Consider the following 16,271-nt stretch of genomic DNA (forward strand, 5'->3'; position numbering starts at 1 on the left):
GTTCTACATCCCCATCCACTTATCTAACTTCACTCTGCTTTGGGGTCTCAATGGAAATGTCTCTGCTTCGTGGAGGCCATCGTGACCTTGCCTAGAATAAAGCTCCCACAGTCACCTGAGTGCTCCCTGTCCTGACACTTACCACTCTGTCTCTGCTCTTCCAGACCAGTGCTCCCTTGGTGACTTCCTCTTCTGGAGGCAGGGCCCTGTCTGTTAGATCATCTCTAATACCTGGGACCCTGTATGGCCCAGAGCATGACAGTCTAAGATAAAGATTTTTCATTTGTTTGATTGCTACCTGACACCAGGCCCCTTGCAGGCAAGACTCGTCCAACTCACCCTTGCTTTTGATAAAGTGCCTTGTGAGGAACTTTGTTCAATAGTTGTTGAACAAAAAGGGTCAAAAGAGGGAACAACTCTTGTCCCATTCTCCTTTCAAAGTTTACACTCTCTACCCTAGAAAACATCCCTGAGCAATATCCATCAGACTCCAAATGCTACTCTCCACTAGCAAACAGTGGTTCCCCGGTCCCGTTCTGGAGAAAGGTATAAATCTGGAGACAGTGAGTTTTCCTGACCCTGATGTGATGAGGAAGCTGGACAACTTTTTCAGATAACCTACATGGTCTCATTTTACAGTGGCCCTGGTATTTGTGGGACTAGATTACTTCAACCAGATACATCTCACAGCAAAATCACATTTCAAACCACATGTACCATTTTTCTATGGCTTGACTACTGGCCAGCCAGGAGAACAAGGAACCAAGAGCTAGTGGTAGAAGAACTTGGGCTTCTGGCTCTATGCTAGGGTTCAGGTCTGGGCCCTCTCCTGATATGCAGGCTTTGGTTCCTCATTAGACCTCCAAAAGAGCAATTGTGCTTCCATCCTATTCTGCCTCTGTGTGGTCAGAGCAGGAAGTTTCATACACGGGGTTTCTCACAATGGCAGGCTGATGCTCTGGTCTGAATGGGCACTGCCAAAGGTCAGGAAAGTCTGGTGCCAATATGAATGAATGACACCTGCAATTACCCCAAGTAGACAAGGGGTTTAGTCATGCCAGACCCAAATCAGATCCTGGGTGTGATATAGACTTCTCTACCTCCATATTTTTAGCCGTTCATATCCTGTTCCAAGGTATCCAGTATCTGCCTAAAGATACTGTCCTTTCTCCACTTTGTCCTTTCTCCCTTCCTGAGATTAAGGGGCCCAGGGGAAACTCCAGACAGAAAGCAGAAAAGAGAGAGGTATCGGGAGTTCTGATGTTCTCTGAGACTCCTTACTGCCCTATTTCACAAAAACTTGGATCTGCCCCACCCTATGGCAGCCAAACTGCTACTGTATGATTGGGAATCCAGGGGGAACAGGAGGTGGGTCTGTTCTTCTGGGGACCATTGCATGGTGCCCACCCCAGTGAGAGGCTTTTTCCACATTTCTGAAGTGTTTTATGGGGACTACCTGAGTCCCAAGAGGAGCTTTGAGAGGTGGAGACCCCAGCCCCTGGACTCTTCCTCTGTTGCACTCTGCTTGTCCATCCGCCCTCCTCCCCACTGTCAAAAGCCCCCTCACACACTGACCACCAGCTCTGCAAAGCAGACATTAAGCTCTTCCGCGTTGGGGATGGGGCTGGTGAACTCCATGTACTGCAAAGGGTGGTTATCCCGGAGGTTGATCTCAGGGAGGTCGTTGCCCCCAAAGCAGCACAGGAAGCCCAGGCCATGGCGGCTCCTCTTGCGGGGGGCCATGGTCACTTCAGGCCGGGGTGGTCAGCAGGCAGAGGCCTCAGGTCCTCATTGTAATCTAGGCAGAACAGAGAGCAGGAACAATCAGGCATGCCAGTCAGGCAGGTGGGAGCAGAGGTCACTCTGCCTTCAGAATCCTGGACCCTCAGGCTGTCAGGTGCTCGCAACCCAACAGCCAAGGCCCCCTCCCTTTCCCCGCTGCTTCAGTTTCCTCCAACTCCTTCCATCAGGAGGCATTTCCACGTCCTTCCTACCATGTCCCTGAGTGTTTTCTGCCACAGACACTTCTACATTCCCTCTCTTTGCCCCTAGAGAAGAGAGGAGGGCTGCAGTCACAGAGTGTGACTTCTCGGTGCTCAGAGCTGGCACTCAGCTTATGCTCTCCATGACTGCAGACAGAATCCAATCCCCTGCCCTCTGTAAGATCAGTTCCCAGGAGGGTTCACTCACTTGATTCCCTTCAGATCTGGAGGTGACTGGTTTTAAAGCTCCACCCGATAGGGAGGGGAGGGCAGAGGTGGGCGGGCAGAGAGAACACTCTCCTGAGTCTGTGGCACAGCTCCTGGCGCAGGGGCCTCCAGCAGAGCAGAGGATTGGAGGCTTCTGACATTTTCTCAGTTTTCTGCCCAGCCTGTTGTACTGGGAAAAATGTGAAATATCACAAGGCAGTGGTTCCCTCGGCCATCTAGAAGCAGCAGCCAACTGCACTAAGAGAGGCCTCCGGGGGAGTCCCGAGAGTAGACCCTGGGCAGGGGCATGGGGATCACGGGAATGGTCTTCGACATGCTGGAAGAAATCTGGGCAGACCCGCTTTTCCCACCACTCAGGAACAGACAACGCTGCTCTGGCCAGAGACCGGAACTCACGGACATTGAGCAGTTGAGTCCTAGCTCACTGATGGCAGCACAAGAGGAGCACCCCTCCAGCTGTGCACGCCACATAGACTCTAAGCCCGGCCATCAGTACATGGCCATGACCACTGGGTCCTAGACATGCTTTCAGACAATCTGGATGGCTTCCACAGAGAGACCACAGCTCATGCCCCAACTGCTGCTCAGTCAGATTTCCCCATCGCACACTATAGATCTGAGGGTTTGGAACATAAATAGAAGATTATGTTTTTCTTTCTGTTACACAGTATTAGTTTGGTGGGGGGTCAAGATACTTTTGAGTCTTGATTCTTAGCTGTTTCTCCTTGATTCAGATCATGAGCTGATAAGAAGGTCTATGGCCATCATCCACGTCGTCACTGAAAATGTCAACAATGACAAAGACATTCGACTCCATAACACCACAACCTCATCACAGAATGCCAGAGAACTATTCATCAATACTCTCAAGTTCATTCTTTCAACCAGCTCTAAAGTCACATGACTTTGTTTTTATCCAGCCTTCTTTTCTATGATGACAAAATGAAATGTTTTTCCTAAAACCCTGTGGAACTCAAGGTATGCTAAATCTAAGGCATTCCTCTGCACCAAGCTCTAGAACCTTATCAAAAAAGAAAACAAGATAAATGTGACATAACTTGTTCCTAGTGAGCTCAAGATAACTTCTAGAGAGCATTGCTTTATTTCTGAGCTCTTAACAATCTAATAATTTAGTGTAACCTTATCTGGCTTTTCATATAAATCATGATCCATTTTAAATGCCATTCTACAACTTTTTATTGGCCCCATTTTTATCTTTCTTTACAAAATTTGTGACAGGTGTTTCCACTGGCCCAGGCAACCCTCAAATAATGCATTGTCTAAGGATGTCTTGTAATTATCAGTTAGTTTTTCTCCATTTACATACTGTCTTTCATGAATACAGTAAGGCCCCGGGAGGGCAGGGACCCTGCCTCCTGCTTCTTTGACACCCACTCCCACTTCTATAGCTAATAAAGTACTTGTGCTTAGTGGCTGCTGAATACATCTCTTGGTCAATTGGGAAATGACCTATGTTCATAGAAAAGGAAGAAAGAGGGGTCCTTAATAATCAGTCGAGCAATACTGATCGAAATCTCTGTCACCAGTTGAGAAGCCACCAGGAACTACTGTAGGGAACAGAAGACAGTCCCAGAGTCTGAAGGTGGGCAAGCAGACAGCAGGTGAACGCAGTGATTCTGGCACTTGGATCCAAAGGCCTGGAATAGGCTGGCAGTTGAGGAAAAGGTAGAGGAAGACAGACTTCCATGGGACTTGATAGCCAGTGGCCAAGAGTGTGTGAGACAAAGCCCTGATGTCTGACTGTCAGGCTCCATGTCCTTAGGTAGACAGGAAGGACTATCCTGGGTGGTACCCTGCCTGTTACGAAGAAGACAGACCGGCTCCCTTTGTCTCCTGAGCCTCTGCAATGCATCTGCAGCTGGTGTGCTGGACTGCTTTAGGCAGGGCCTGAAACACGGGAAGGAAGCTCCTGAGGGTGTGGGAGGCCGGCGGCAGCGTGTCAGGGCTCCAGGCAGACGGGCTAATGTCTGGGAGGGTCTGTGGTCCCCTCTTCCTGCCTTCACCCACTCAACTTCCCCTGCCCCACTCCTTCTCTTTAGTTCCTAAGCCAGGATCTTCAGGGTGAAATGCAGTGCAGGGGCTGGGCTGACCAACAGGTGGGAAACCCTGTCCAATCATATACCTACTGTTCCCAGCATGACTGCTCTGATTGGTTCGTGTCCAGGCCATACCTGTTATTGAATATTTTAACATCTCCCTAAGCTCAGGGATTAAAGGGCAAAGGTAGACATGGCCCCTCCAGAGAGGAAGTTCCGTCCCCAACAGCAGGGCCTTACACACTCGGCAGGCACATATTTGCCCTTTTAAGGGGCTGCCTGTTTGATGGCTCCCAGGTATGTTTATGCTCCTAAAGACAACTCTTCTCCCAGCAACGCCCTCTCAGGTCTTTCCCTGCTTCCCCTCCTTACAGCCCCATCCGAACATCCAAGGCTGAAACCACAGGTACTCTCAGCAGGAAGCAGCCTCAGAAAGCATGGAGCTTCAGAGTACAGCTCAGAGAACTGAGGATCAAAGAGGATATGTCCTATATAAGGACACACAGCTAGAGACAGAGTTGGGATGAAAACCAAGGACACTCCAACAGCCAGCTGTGGTCCAGTCACTGTCCCACCAGAGTGTGTCTTCACTTGTCAATGGACCTTTTTTCTCATCTTGTCCATAGGCCCCCAATAACCTCTCTCTACTAAAAAAGACCAGTCTGTAAGCTTAGTTTAGAAATACCTCTGGTCTCATCTGGGTATGGTAGCAAGTGCTTGTAGTGCCTGTATATTTGGGAGCCTGATACAAGAGAATCACAAGTTCAAGGCCAGCCTCAATAACTATGGGAGATCCTGTTCTTAAATAAAATTTAAAAAGGGTCTGGGGATGTAGCTCAGTGGTAGACTGTCCCTGGGCTCAATCCCCAGAACCAAAAAGAAAAAACCCTCTAGTCTCATAGGTCCCTCTAGAGGAGCAGAGACTGATGGAGATTCCGAAGGCCACCAGCCTCTTCTCCGCCAGTAGGAACCACTCCGTCTTCCTGATTTCTCACCTGGCCTGCTCTAACACCTTCACTCCAGCTTCCTGGTCGCAGAGGCAAGTGCAGAGGCCTCGGAATCAGTCACACTGGGTTGTGACTCCCAGCCTCGCCATTCTGCCTCATGACCTTGAGCATGTCTCTGAGTTTCTGAGGGCCTCCGATTCCTCATCTTTGACACCAAAATAACCAAGCATCTTCCTCCTTGGGTTTTGGCAAGGACTCGATGAAGCAAAAAGTCGATGAACCTGGCCACTCACTAGATAAAGATCAAACTGCTGCTGGGGTGTCACTGTCAGGTCACCAGCAGGGTGAGACTTCCCTGCCCAGAACTGCAGCTCTTCCTTCTCCAGCTGGGGCTGCTGAGGCCTGGCCCTGTAGGAATTGGCCCAGCCAGATTTAAGAAGTCGCCCAGCTGCGCCTTCCGTAAATGGGAAATCTAGGCCCGAGGAGGGCTCCTCCCTGGGCTCTAAGCTCTCTCTTGCTAGAAAAGTCAGCAAAGCAGTGATACATGTTTGAGGTGATGGACAGCCTATTGCCCCGATTTGATCGCTGTACCAGGTATACATGTATCCAAACGTCATACTGCCCCCCATAAAAATGTCCAATTATTATGTGTCCAAAAAATAAAAACAAGGAAGGAAGGAAAGGGGGAGGGAGAAAGAAAACTCCTGGTTCTGACACCAGGCACGGAGCGGGAAAGGCCAGGTGGTCAGACAGGTTTGTCCCTGCAAAAGCCCTTTGGGAAGGGCTGCAATGGCAGTTTCCACCTCAGAGCAGAATTGAGAAGCAACAGAGGAAAACAGAAAGCAAGGAGAAGGAAACCCGGGAGCTTGAACTCAGGCTGGGGGTGTTTAGCCCACCTCCAACCATCACCCCTTTTCTCTCTGTGAAAACTTCCCGGGCGCTGACCACTCCCTGTCCTCCACATCCTGTCTCCCTGCTTCCTCCCCTCTTCCTGTGGGGACGAGGTCTTCTCAGGACTATCAGCCACCTAAACATAGCCTGACTAGCCCAAACCACCAGCCACCAGGTCAGCACCTCCTGTGAGGTCTGCAAGTCCCCCTTAAAGGGTCTCCTCCACTCCTGTGGCCCCGGCCGGACTCACAGTCACAGCCCCGCACACACTATGGAGAAATGAGTTGCCTTAACTCAGGGACTAGGACTGGTCCCAGCTCTTTCCTTAGCAGTCGTGAGTCAGGGGACTGTGGTGTTGCTTTCTGGGACTCAGTTTCCTCTCTGGGCAACGCTGCTTCTGCTGAAGACATTCAAGGATCCTAAAAGCCTTGACCCTTCCCACTGTCCCATTCCCAAGGGCTCCCCACACTCCACCTCAAGCCAGGAAGTACTTCCTAACTTGAATTCATTCTTCCTATTTGACCTGCAAAGATGAAAATCCTAGCCCTGACCCCAAGCCACCCACATATCAGTTTTTACATTTTAGGATTTCCCCTATCTTCAAACTTCAGAAAATGCAGACTAATGCTAACACTTCAGACTTTGTTATATGCCAGACACTGGGCTGTGTGCACACTTTACCCCACAACTGTCTGAAATAGGTGACTTCATTTTAAAGAAGTTATTAATGGAAAAACTACAACAAAATCTCTGGTTCAGAGAGATTAAATAGCTTGCATGAAGTCATAGCACTAGCTAATGGCATAGTTAGGATTCAAACCCATGACTGTCCAACTCCTGATCTGTAAACCCTTAAGCAGTAGGACACGTGTCCAGTTCCCCAGGCGAAGATCTCAGAGTTTCCTCAAGTATTCTGCAGATTCTGATTCACTGACTCAGATTCTGCATTTCCTGTGAGCTGGGCCAGGTGTTCTGGGGCTCTGCTATCTCCTTTCAGCTTCACAGTGACCTCAGGAGGTGGGTACGATTGTAATCCCCCTCACAATCAATGGTATCGAGTCTTCAGGAGCTGGGACAGTTTGGTCAACAACACCCAGCGCCTCAGAGACAGAGCTAGGACTCCCAAGTGAATATTGTGACTCCAAGACTCCAAGTCCAGTGTCCCGTCACAACTAAAGCTAACTCATCAGCCCCTTTGTTAGTCAGATTTTTATTGCTGTGACCAAAATATCTGATAACAAACTGAGAGGAGAAAAGATTTACTTTGGCTCACAATTTCAGAGGTCTCAGTCCATGGTCAGTCGACTCCAATGCCCTGGGCCTGAGGTGAGGCAGAACATCATGGTGGAAGGGGGTGGCAGAGGAAAGCTGCTCAGCTCCTGGCAGCCAGGAAGCAGGGAGAGCCGGGGGAAGAGGCCAGGGACTAAATAAACCCCTCCAGGCCCGCCCCCAGTGACCTATACCTCCAACTAGATCCCACCTTCCAGTTGTTCACACAGCTATCAGTGGTTCAATCTGCTGATGAGGTCACAGCCTTCGTGATCCAATCATTGTGTAAAAGCCCCACCTCTGAGCCTTCCTGCACTGGGGACCCTGCTTTCAACAAATGAGCTTTGGGGGGACATTCCAGATCCAAACCATAACAACTCCTTTAGTTCTTTCAGTTGATGCTGTGGCTTTGGGGCAGGTTCTCTGGTCCCCTTCCTCACCTCCTCACTTGAGGGTCACAGGGCAAGGACATGCTCCTGACTCTGTCTCCTTGGCCTCTTCCACGGTGCCTCTTAGAGGCCGGGCACAGTCATGATCACTTCCTGCATTATCCCATGCACTCCCCCAACTCTTCACCAACATCTCTGACCACCGTTATCTTGCAGATGAATATGTCAAGACTCCCAGAGGCCAGACAAATTGTCCAAGGACCCAGCCCTGTGAGTGGGGAGGCTTGTTTGGAGGCAGTGGTGTTGCCCTCAAACTGGCTTCTAGCCCAGTGCTGGATACCCACCTTGGTGGTGAGGGTGCAAGGCAACAGACCCTCCTTCAAGGAGGTCCCCTTCCAGTAGGAGAGCCAGGGACACGAAGGCAGTGATAGCACAGAGGGTAAAGAGAGGTGTTTGGGTGGCACTGAGAGGGGGGACCGTGCCCAGCCTAGGGGTGGTGAAGGGGAAGCCAGAGCAGATGTCCAGGAGGTGACATTGGGTCAATCTTAAAAGAGACGAGAGAACAGAGGAAGGGGGCACGGGATGGTGCGAGGCCTCCTAAGAGGGGAACAGCCTGGCTGAGGATGGACAGAAGACCAGCATGACCCTGAGTGGGCCAGCGTCCTGGCTGGTGGCTTGGTCCCTCTGTAGCTCAATCAACAGGCCAAGGGAATCTGGAGGGTAAACATCCTGGCTTGCTGGCAGAGCTGAAGGCATCCCAGGGAGCCTGCTTCTTTGCCTCCACTCTCCACCAAGTCCCTGAGGCTGGGCCCAGAGCCTTCCTGAGCTGCTGCATGAAACATAAGGAATGTAAACAATTTCCTGCTCCTCAGGCAGAGACTGCTTCCTGCACATTGGCCCTCATGGGCTCCTGGGGAGTCACCTAAGAAATGGCCCAGGCCCAGCTTACCCAGGGTCTTGCTCCCCAAGGCAGGGAAGTGGCTTTTCCATCCTGGGGTACACTGTTAGGCCCTCTGCCCACCTGCACCACCTCTGCTCCCACCCTAGGCATCTGAAGACTATCCCCTTGTGTTCTGTGAGCGGCAAACTGGCCTGGGTCCCTCATACACTATTTACACCCCCTTCTGTCCTGAAACCACCTGAATTACAAAGCCCAGCTCACCCCACAAGCTTGGTCGAGTTCTGCTCACTTGCCATCGGCTTAAACTATGTGATTTCTGACAAATTACTTAGCCTCTCTGAGCCTCAGCTTCCTCGTCTGTAAAAATGGAAGAAATAATAAGAGTCTATACCACATTGGATTGCCACGAGGACTGAATTGGTTAATATTTAACTACAATTAATGCTGAGTAGAAGTCAACGCTATTAAAAGCTACATAGAAATTGCGAAGGTGCCCAAGTGTTGACTTATATGCTTCAAAAAGTTTATGTATGAATGAGTTTTATATAACATTACAAGGGTTGGCATATACCACAGGAGCCAAAGCCAGACCACAGACCGTCTTTGTAAATACAGTGTTAATGGAACACAGCCATGCCCGTTGGTTTAAGTATTGACTGAGGCTATTTTCATGCAACAGAGACCACATAGCTCACAAAACCAAAAATATTTACTACCTGGTCCGTCACAGAAACACTCTGCCAGTCTCTGTGCTATTAGGTTGATTCCTATGTAACTGACAATATCTAATTATCTTTAATCTACATCAACATTCATTTGGTTCAACTTAACATGTCACCCTGACTCGTCTCTTATCCTCATCTGACCCACTGAACTGGGAATGCTATGCCAGGGATTCTGATCACAATAGTTACAATTGATGGCGCATCTACCAAGACGAGTGTTCATCTGGGAATCTGGCCTCCCCTTTCTACAGACAAGGGAATCCGAGGCTCAGAAAGAAGCTACGAGTGAGCCCGGGGCTGAACCCAGGCCTCAGATCCCCACCAGCTGGCTGTCCCTGCAGCATTGTGTGTCAGAAGCCAGATCATCCTGATGAGGACAAGCAGCCAAGAGCACAAAGGCCTGCCTCCTCCCACACCACGCATCCAGCTCTGGGACAGTACTGGGCCACCTGGTTAAGGGAGCTCAGTTCCATGACTTCCTTGGAAGGCTCTCGGAGGCCTCAGGCAGACTCAGCCATCTGACTCGCTGGGTGAGCCTCTGGCCAGGCTGGGGAGGGGTGGGGACACTTCAGAAAATAAGCAAGCTCTCTTTCCAGGACTAGGGGTGCTATTTTTAGCAGTCACCTAAATTATGGTTTGCCCCTGTGCTCTGGGAAAGCAAAAGTAAATGCTGTCAGCCCAGGAGCCTCCTCTGTGCTGGCCAGGACTGGGGGAAGAAGCGATGAGGAGAAGAGGAAGGATAAAGGGATCCTGCCAGGAAAGACGCAGCCCCTAGTCCCTCCCAGTGACTTTTCCTGACTTGGGGTGAGGCTGGAGTTGTGGGTTTTCCAATCGGTTTTCTCATTTTGAGAAACCATAAAGAGGATAAAGGAGTTGCTGTCTACCAAAGCAGGAAACATGGAGATGGTGACTGTCTGCGGCCAGAGTCAAGCGTTCGTTCATTCATCCAGCCGCACACCTGCCCACCCATTGGGTATGCGCACAACAGTTTTCTGGGTGTTCAGATAAAGCGAACATCAAATGTTACCCTCCCATAACTTGTGGTCTACCCTAAGAATCCTGTTAGAGAGGCACGTATATACAACCAACCAGGATGAAAGGGAGGAGAGGAGGGGCCACGTCAGCCCTGGGACTGCAGGGAGGGAAGTGCCTTCAGCCTGGGTGATCTGGAACACTTGCCAGGGAGGTAGCACAGGAGCTGGCCAGCGGAATATGGCAATGGGGATCCAAGAAGGCATTCTCAACAAAGGCTGTCCCAGAACCGGGACCTGGCACCAGTCACGTCCCCAGGTGAGCAAGGGGGCTAAGGGAAGTCACCCTTTCCAGGTTGGAATGTAGGACCCAAAGAAACACAGTTGGAAACAAGACTAGGGTCAGATAAAGGAAGGCCTTGAGTGCTGGGCTCAGGAGGGGAAGGTCCTCACAGGCTGGGTGTTCGTTGTATGGCTGAATAGTTCACTGACTTTCAGAAGAAAGAATCTGTGGGGTCTGATTGATGCTGAGATGTGGCCAGACATTCCTGGTGGTAGGGTATAGGGTGGATTACAGGCAGGAGAAGGAGAAGAGTGGAAGAGTTAGAGGCCACTCTGTCTATTGGGGATGAAAGTTAATGAGTCCCTGAAGTGACCCAAATAGAGATGAAGGAAAGGGTGCTAGAGATGTTGTGAGGGGTGTAAGGAGGGAGAGGTCAGCGTGTGCAAGGTAAGGGGACCATGGCAAAACACGTACTGGGCACATAAAACAAGGAATCGGGCTGAGTGATGGGGTGGTGGGAGCTCTTTGGGCGACAGCTGGGAAGTGAAAGAGAAGGAGGAGTTTCAACACCTGAGGCTCTACTGCCACTCAAGCTGGAGGCCCGGGGCTCCTGGCCAAAGGGAAACCAGCCTGCACAGGGCAACCCTCTGCTTCCAGGAAGCTGCCCCCTCCTCCTGTTCCTGCACAGGGGACTGCCAGAGTGAATGGCACAGCTTCCTCCTAGGCTCTATACCCTAGCCTCCCCCCAAAGGGCCCCACTGTGCCCAGGGCCCAGCACCACGCCACAGCCCAGGGCCATGGACAACCCCACAGGCCACTCCTTCTGGTCCTTTTCTATTGGGGGCTGTGCCATGCGGACGGCACCAGAACGGCGCCTGATCACATAGGCAGCGAGGAGGTTAATTGACATAAGCACACTCAGGTGATTTATCGTCCACGCACACAATGCATGCGCATGTGTTCTCAAGCACTCCTAATCATGCCTGCTTGGACATCTACTCGCTTAATCTTTGCGTAAGAGGTGTGGCCCTACTCTCCGCCTCCTGGAGGTGATATAAGCAGGCCGGAGGCAGAAGGTGGAGTGATAGCAGCAGCAGCAGCTACCAGAAAGAAGTGGCAAGCAGAAAGAAAAGGCAGTGAGAGCAGCAGCTAGCGGAAAGAAGCGGCGAGAAGCCACTAGCAGAAAGGAAGAGGCAGCAGCTAGCAGAAGAAGTGACAAGCAGAAAGAGAAGCAGCGAGTAGGGGCAGCAGCGGAAGGTAGATCGTAGAGTGGAGAACTGAGAACACATCTTTAGGTTGTAGATCACAGATTGCAGTGCACGGGACGCATCACTAAGAAGCACCTCAGATAGACGCACCCTTAGTTCACAGGATGCAGGACGCACCTTTAAGAAGCAGCAGAAGCCTAAGAAGATATAGCTCTCTGAAAGTGTAGTCTCTCTCTCTTAGGCAAAGTCTCTTTCACTCTCTCCTCTCAAAGCAAGTAAGCCTCATTTCCTCTATCCTCTATAAACAAGCAAGCAAGGAAGCAGCCCAGAGATAGAAGTAGCTCAGTTTACAGTCCACCACCCATAAGACCAGCGCAAAATGTTGCTGCAGGCGGTGACAAATACCCATGGATTTGGTACCGCAAAGAGCCAGTGACACTTTTCTCCTGGAGTCCCAGGACAAAATGCATTCTGTCACTCATGAGGAAAGGACCCTGAGGTCCTGATGGGCAAGTCTTCCCTGGGACCCAGCTGGGCCTGTGCACTTGAGCCCTATGCTGTCCCCTCCAGCTCACTCTGCCCTCTTATACTCCAGCTTGTCCCTCTCAGCATCCTGCATTCCCAGCAGAAAAGACAGCATGGGCCCCAGGGTGAGCCGACAGAAATCCTGGACCACAGGCACATCCACCTGCTCAGGGGTGCAGTTTGGGGAGGGAAGGGGCATGGGAGCTGAGCTGTCTCCTGGACGACAAACGTGGTCACGCCTGTAGGGTCGCCTCCCCACTCACCCTGTTCACACAAGCCCATCTGTTCATTCATTCATTATAACACAATATTTGCTGAACACCTAAATGTATTGCTAAGAACTAGAAAAACACAGGGTAAATAAGAGTTCAGTTTGTGGGGACAGGAACCAATTGGACAAATAAACTGTGGATAGGGTGTGATAAGCCAAGGACAAATGTTTGAATCTGAGGAATGTTTACAGAACTCCATCCCAAAGAGGATCTAGTCCACCTGAATTCTCTGCTCACACAGTTTAGAGAGGGTATCATAGAGAGGACAAAAGCTGGAAGTAATCAGAGATGCTACCGAAGCTTCAGGACCAGAAGCCCATCTCAGGGTCACTGATACTCTAAGACTGAAAACACCAAAAATACTGAAATACAAGGACAGGCTAATGTGGATTGGTCACATACACAGGCACATAAGTACACACACGCATATGCACACATATACATGATAGTCGAAGTAGTTGTTTTGGGGTTATTGAGGCTTTCGATGGCTTTCCTTATTTTTCTGCATTTTTTCAAATTTCCTACTATCAGCTTTTATTTTAACTAGAAAGAAAAAGGTTGCGGCTTAAAGAAAAAGATGAAGGATAAAGAGATGTAGGATTGGGTCCAGCTTTGTTCTAACAGCCTATCTGAATGACCTTGGACAAGAGACAGTCTCTTTGGAACTCATCTTCAAATGAGTAGGTCTAAGTACATTTTCTCCAGAGTTTCTTCTACCCCTGACACTCAGATGTGTGTCACCAAATACATGAGACACACATCTTTAGGTTGTAGATCACAGATCGCAGTGCGCGGGACGCGTCACTAAGAAGCACCTCAGATAGACGCACCCTTAGTTCACAGGATGCAGGACGCACCTTTAAGAAGCAGCAGAAGCCTAAGAAGATAAAGATCTCTGAAAGTGTAGTCTCTCTCTCTTAAGCAAAGCCTCTTTCTCTCTCTCCTCTCAAAGCAAGTAAGCCTCATTTCCTCTATCCTCTATAAACAAGCAAGCAAGGAAGCAGCCCAGAGATAGAAGTAGCTCAGTTTACAGTCCACCACCCATAAGACCAGTGCAAAATGTTGCTGCAGGTGCTGACTGAAGCTGGCAGAGGTGAATCATATCCTGTGAGCTCCCGTGAGCTCCCCTTAGCTCATCATTCACGCTCTTGGTCATCATCCATCGACCACTGATTTCCCAGCATTTACTCTGTGCCTGGCCCTTGGTGCTAGGCTGTAAAGGTAAATCAATCAGACATCACTCTTACCCTCACTGAGCTATAGTCTCCCAAGGTCACAGTCCCCTTTGACTGCTCTTTGATCCTTCATGCCCCTACCTGTTAACAACTCTTTCCACCTTTTTTCAAAATGCCTAAAATAAGTCAAGCATGGTGCAACATGCCTATAATCCTACTGACTCCAGAGACCAAGGTCAGAGGATTACAAGTTCAAGGCCAGCCTGGGAAACTTAGCAAGACCCTGAATCAGAAGAAAAAAATAAAGTCTTTTTTTTTTTTTTTTTTAAATTTGGCTTATTTCATTCTCAAACATGGACAGACCTTGTCCAGACATGTGACCTCATGCTGAGGCTAGTGCCAACCTCTCATTCCCAACCTTTCCCAGTCATTGTGCAAACAGCAATTTGAAGAATGCTTCTAAGAAAACCCTGATTCTGCCATCCTTGGTTCAGGATCCTTCCAGGTTTTCCACTCCAAGCTGAAAGCCACCAGCTTCAACTCTTAGGCTAAGTCATTTGGTGGGGCTCACAAGTTCCATACCAACCAAGCCTCGAAACCAGATCAATAGCCAAGTGCTGGTGAGAACATGGAAGACAGGGAACTCGCCACACTGCTACTGATGGGAACGTGAAATGGTACGGCTGTTCAGGTAAGCTGTTTTGCAGAATCTTAAAAAGTTGAGCACACATCACCCTTCCACTCCCAGGTAGTTTCTCAAGAAAAATGAAAGCATATATCCATACAAAGACTTGTTCATGAATGTTCATGGCAGTTTTATGTGCAATAGTTCCAAGCTGGAAGTGACCCAAATGTCCATCAACAGGTAAATCAGCAAACTGCAGTAGATCCATATGGTGGACGGACCCCTACTCAACAAGGAAAAGGAGTGAACTATTGCTCTCCACTGCCTGTGGATGCATCTCAGGATAATTACACTACCTGAAAAAGGCCAGAGGACAAGAGCACATAATGTGTGATTCTATTTACCTCAAATTCTAGAAAATGCAAACTAATCCATAGTAAAAGCAGATCAGCAGTTGCCTGTGGAGAGGTAGAGTGGGTAGGGAGGGTGGTTTATAAGGAACTTTTACAGATGATAGACACATTATATTGCTTGTGGAAATTGTTTCAGGGGCACAAACAAATGTCAAAACATTAAATGATATACTTTACTCATGCAAAATATGTTATATGCCAATTATACCTCAATAAAACTGTATAAAACAATCAAAATGGTTCTACTCATGCCTTACAATTTTAAACCATCAAGGACAAAGGTCACTGTAGCTTGTTACCCTGTAGAAAACTACTAATATAATAAGCCACTTAAAGATCCCAGGAAAGACTCCATAGCCCAGGGGTTGGGTTTGGAGAGCAAGAACTCCCCCTCCAGACCTGAGGCTCAGTGCATCTTCAGTTCCATGAGGCAGGAGGTACACCATCTAGAGCACTTACTTTCATAAGTTACTTAGTTCCTCATGGGCACATTGGATGACAAAGCCCACCTCCCAGGGCTACTATGAGCCCCCAGTGAAAAGCAGGTATCAAAGGACCAGCACAGTGCTGGGCATATCCCAGGGCCTCACACTGAGCCCTCTTCCCCTTCCCTGGCCCCTGGCTCCTCACAGAGGTCGCTAAGATCCAGGGCTGGGTCCACACAGGCATAGAGAGAAGCTGATTGCTCTGGGCTGAATTAGGAGTAAAGAGAAGCCCAGCAGAGCACACATAGGCATGGCCTGGCTCCATCCAAATGTCTCCAGATGTAGGACAGAACTGAGAGCAGCTGGGACTCTGGGGGAGTAAGAACAGGACACTGGAAGTCTGAGTTACAGTCCAGGAATTTCTGAGAAGCCAATGGGATGGCCAACAAGATTGAGGATGATAGCCATGACCTGCAGTTTTCAGGACAAGGCATCGGGTGTTAGGTAGATAGAGTACTATGGAACAGGGAGGTACCTGATCCTTGCACACTGGATAGGCAGGTAGAGATGCTCAGGCAAGATTGCAGAGTAAGGCAGGAGAGGCAGAGGAGAGACTACTGCCAGCTAGCATGTGAGGGTTGACTCTATGAGGTCAGAGGTGGGGTGTATGTATGTGGTTTGGTTTGTGTTCAACAAGTATGTTTAGTGTCTGTGTGTTTATGTGTGTATTGTGGATGGGGTATGTAGGCAGCACTTGCGCGTATGGAGTGTGGGTATCTGTGTAAGTGGTATGCATGTGTGGTGCATGTGTAGGTGATACATGCACATGTGTGGGTGGCCCATGAGCCCATTTGCTGTGTGTTTTTGTGTGTTTGTCTCCAAGAAGCAAATACACACAATTGCACTGACTTTCTATCCTAAGCAGAAAGAAGACCTGTCAGCTCCCCAAAATACAGAACCAGAGGAAACTGCAAGACCACTGAAA

At 49.5% G+C, this 16,271-nt stretch overlaps 1 protein-coding gene across 3 annotated transcripts in view; it reads right to left on the bottom strand.

Annotated features, from left to right (window-relative positions):
- Positions 1-16,271, bottom strand: part of DAAM2 (dishevelled associated activator of morphogenesis 2) — a 108,329-nt gene that overhangs the window by 41,311 nt on the left and 50,747 nt on the right. For all 3 annotated transcript variants that reach the window (XM_079148335.1, XM_079148333.1, XM_079148334.1), the window contains exon 2: positions 1,576-1,798. In XM_079148335.1, coding sequence (XP_079004461.1) covers positions 1,576-1,743 — 168 coding nt within the window. In that variant the 5' untranslated portion in view covers positions 1,744-1,798. The remainder of the gene's footprint in view (positions 1-1,575; positions 1,799-16,271) is intronic.

The sequence above is a fragment of the Sciurus vulgaris genome (genome assembly GCF_902686455.1).
Source record: "Sciurus vulgaris genome assembly, chromosome: 7".
In the NCBI taxonomy this organism is placed as follows: Eukaryota; Metazoa; Chordata; class Mammalia; order Rodentia; family Sciuridae; genus Sciurus; species Sciurus vulgaris.